The 3,197-nt window shown below is 39.7% G+C and overlaps 1 protein-coding gene across 1 annotated transcript; it reads right to left on the reverse strand.

The window, feature by feature from the left end:
• Positions 1-1,767: 1,767 nt before the first annotated feature.
• LOC120038056 (glutathione S-transferase Mu 3-like) lies at positions 1,768-2,818 on the reverse strand. The gene is made up of 3 exons (XM_038983997.1): positions 2,686-2,818; positions 2,439-2,549; positions 1,768-2,237 (listed from the first exon to the last, which is right to left on the reverse strand). Exons 1-3 carry the CDS (start codon positions 2,773-2,775, stop codon positions 2,142-2,144), a joined length of 297 nt encoding a protein of 98 aa, XP_038839925.1. The 5' UTR covers positions 2,776-2,818; the 3' UTR covers positions 1,768-2,141.
• Between the last annotated feature and the right edge of the window lie 379 nt (positions 2,819-3,197).

Here is a 3,197-nt window from a genome sequence, read left to right on the forward strand (position 1 = left end):
TGAGGAACACTACTAAATAACCTTTAATGTTGTCTATTGAGGACCAGAGATGAAGGACCACTACTAAATACCTTTAATGTTGTCTACTGCTATGGATGACCAGAGATGGAACACTACTAAATAACCTTTAATGTTTGTCTACTTGCTTAATGGATGACCAGAGATATGAAACCACTACTAAAAATAACCTTTAATGTTGTCTACTGCTATGGATGACCAGAGATGAGGAACACTACTAAATAACCTTTAATGTTGTCTACTACTATGGATGACCAGAGATGATGAACACTACTAAATAACCTTTAATGTTGTCTACTGCTATGGATGACCAGAGATGAACACTACTAAATAACCTTTAATGTTGTCTACTGCTATGGATGACCAGAGATGAGGAAACACTACTAAATAACCTTTAATGTTTGTCTACTACTATGGATGACCAGAGATGATGAACACTACTAAATAACCTTTAATGTTGTCTACTGCTATGGATGACCAGAGATGAGGAACCGCTACTAAATAACCTTTAATGTTGTCTACTACTATGGATGACCAGAGATTGATGAACACTACTAATAACTTTTAATGTTGTCTACTGCTATGGATGACCAGAGATGAGGAGACGCTACTAAATAACCTTTAATGTTGTCTACTGCTATGGATGACCAGAGATGAGGAACACTACTAAATAACCTTTAATGTTGTCTACTGCCTATGGATGACCAGAGATGATGAGATGTGTTTTATGAAGGCTTTATAAACATCTCTGTGTTGTCAGAACTGTTCGTAGTCTGGCCGTGCTGAACGGTGCTCTACTCCTAGGGATGACCAGAGATGAGGACGGTGTGTCCAGAGGAAGAGTGTTCCTTCAGCTGCAGGCCATCAAGTCCTCCGTAGCTGTAGCATACAGGCCTAACCCTAACACACAGAAATACTGTACAACACGGATCGAGCATAGCTATATTTATCTAAGGGTTTGGGGGTCATTTCTACTACTGACAAATTCAAGATAAACAAAATGCATCATCTGTGAGGGAGATAAATGACAACCAGTCTTCTCCCCGTTGTCGTCCGCAGCTTGCCAGTGAATCCAACGGCTATGGCCCTTAGACTGACTCGTCACAAATAACCAAGAGCCTACGGAGGGAGAACTATTTAACCTTGTAATTTTGTACATTCCGTAGAATGGAGTGATGACTAAGCAAAACAAATGAGTAGCCAAATAGATGTTCTCACCTCACTTGCTCACATTGTATATAGACTTATTTTTCACTGTATTATTGACTGTATGTTTGTTTTACTCCATGTGTAACTATGTGTTGTTGTATGTGTCGAACTGCTTTGCTTTATCTTGGCCAGGTCGCAATTGTAAATGAGAACTTGTTCTCAATTTGCCTACCTGGTTAAATAAAGTTGAAAAAAAAAAAAAAAAAAAAAAAAGTTAACATGACTTAATACTCCCAGTCACTTGTGAGCCCATCTTGGATTGTACAGTTTATTTTAGTAATTCTGAAGATCCACATTCCAAGAATCAAGGAACAAAAATCGACAAGCTTCAAAGTGTCCTCAATGTTCACACATTGGACAATCAGATATGCAATAGTTTCCCCTTTGTACTTGAGCGTATTGTACTCTTAACATTAAAACAATATCCTTTGCATATTCGGGTAACATCAACCTGAAAATAAAAGTGATGACACGGACATTTACTGAAAACATCATTTTTATTAATTCAAGGTTCTAATTATCACTTTAAAACATTTCTGCTTTTAGTCCCCCCCCCCCCCCCCCAAAAAAGGTAAAAAACAAAATCACAAGTCAGGACAGTAAATGCTTTTAGCCATTCAAACATTAGTCACTCACTCAAATCCAAAGACTGGTTGAGTATTGGCATGGAAGCAAATTTACACAGGCAGCCAGATTCTGATATTTTGCCACTAAAAATGGGATTCAAGAACAGAATTGGGCTGCCTGTGTAAACCTTAAGAGTAGCTAATTTATCAAATGATTCATCCAGCATACTCCGTACCTGCAGGTCTAAATCCTAGATGTCTTTACAGGTCCCACGACCCCCAGTGGCTGCAGAACTAACTCTCCTATATCTAAATCATATGATTGATGTGTTCCAGTCATTGGTTTCTTTACTCTTTGTTGTTGCCCCACTTGGCCATCTTGTTATTGACAGGAGTCTTTATGAAGCGGTTTGACTTCATGTAGGCTGCAATCTTCTCCAGAGCCTGTGGAGAAAGATAAAACAGCTTCAAGGCAGTGGAGTCAACAACAAACGTTTAAAGCGGCGGGTATCATCTTATTCTGTGTAGATATTTGTTTTTTGTTGTATCCTTCAAATTGAAGGGAACTCTTTCAGTTACAATGGGCTTTAATAAAATAAAGAGGTAATCACAATAATCCCCAATATACAAAATGACAATCCTGACCTCAAAGCGGTCTACAAGTTCCTGTAGGTTCTTGAAGTCGTCCAGGCACTTGGCGTCAAACATTATATGTTGATCCAAAAGCTCATACATGATGAAGTCCACAAAGGTGATCTGATTGAGGGGGAGCAACAGAGCAATTATTCATTCTCCAGAGACTGAGCGTCTTCTCTCCCGGCTGCCACCATTGGTGCGTTTACGTGTCTCACTACTAACAGTGCAGTGACTAGCCAATAGAAGCGCATCATACCTTGTCACCAGCAAACCACTTCCTGGTTCCTAGGAACTCTGAGAACTGCTTCAGTGTTCCGGGCAGTCTCTCTGTGTAGCCTGGCTTCATCTTGTCCTGAGGGAGAATACAGGCGGGGAGTTATACTCCAGACGATCTAGGGTCACTCAGTATCAAGATGAGTCTTGGGGAATGAAAACTAGAACATAGGAAAGTATTGTACTGTTATGAAATCGGGTGAGTAGCACGAGGTCCTTATAGCTGGCTGCAAACCCAGATCACATCGAAACATCAAAATCCATAATCACGAGATCCATAGATGGGTTTTTTTTTGTTTTTTTTTAAAGACACGTGTAAAACTACAGGGCAACAAAATGACTGGGTTGGCTTAGAATGTTGACACTTGTCTTAAATATATCGTTACCAGTTGTTAGCTAGTGAATTTGCCACATTAGTATGGACATGAAGTCACTCAAAACGAAACTCTCAAAAAGAGCCACAGTACCCCACACAGCAGTTTCTTCTCATGGTTG

The sequence above is a fragment of the Salvelinus namaycush genome, unplaced genomic scaffold, assembly GCF_016432855.1.
Source record: "Salvelinus namaycush isolate Seneca unplaced genomic scaffold, SaNama_1.0 Scaffold2067, whole genome shotgun sequence".
In the NCBI taxonomy this organism is placed as follows: Eukaryota; Metazoa; Chordata; class Actinopteri; order Salmoniformes; family Salmonidae; genus Salvelinus; species Salvelinus namaycush.

Excerpts from the sequence above, each read along its gene's own strand:
- LOC120038056 (XM_038983997.1), bottom strand. The coding sequence starts at position 2,775 with ATGAAGCCAGGCTACACAGAGAGACTGCCCGGAACACTGAAGCAGTTC. Across the intron at positions 2,550-2,685 it reads AGTGGTTTGCTGGTGACAAG|ATCACCTTTGTGGACTTCAT; the intron begins GTATGATGCGCT and ends CCCCTCAATCAG. Across the intron at positions 2,238-2,438 it reads AACTTGTAGACCGCTTTGAG|GCTCTGGAGAAGATTGCAGC; the intron begins GTCAGGATTGTC and ends CTTTCTCCACAG.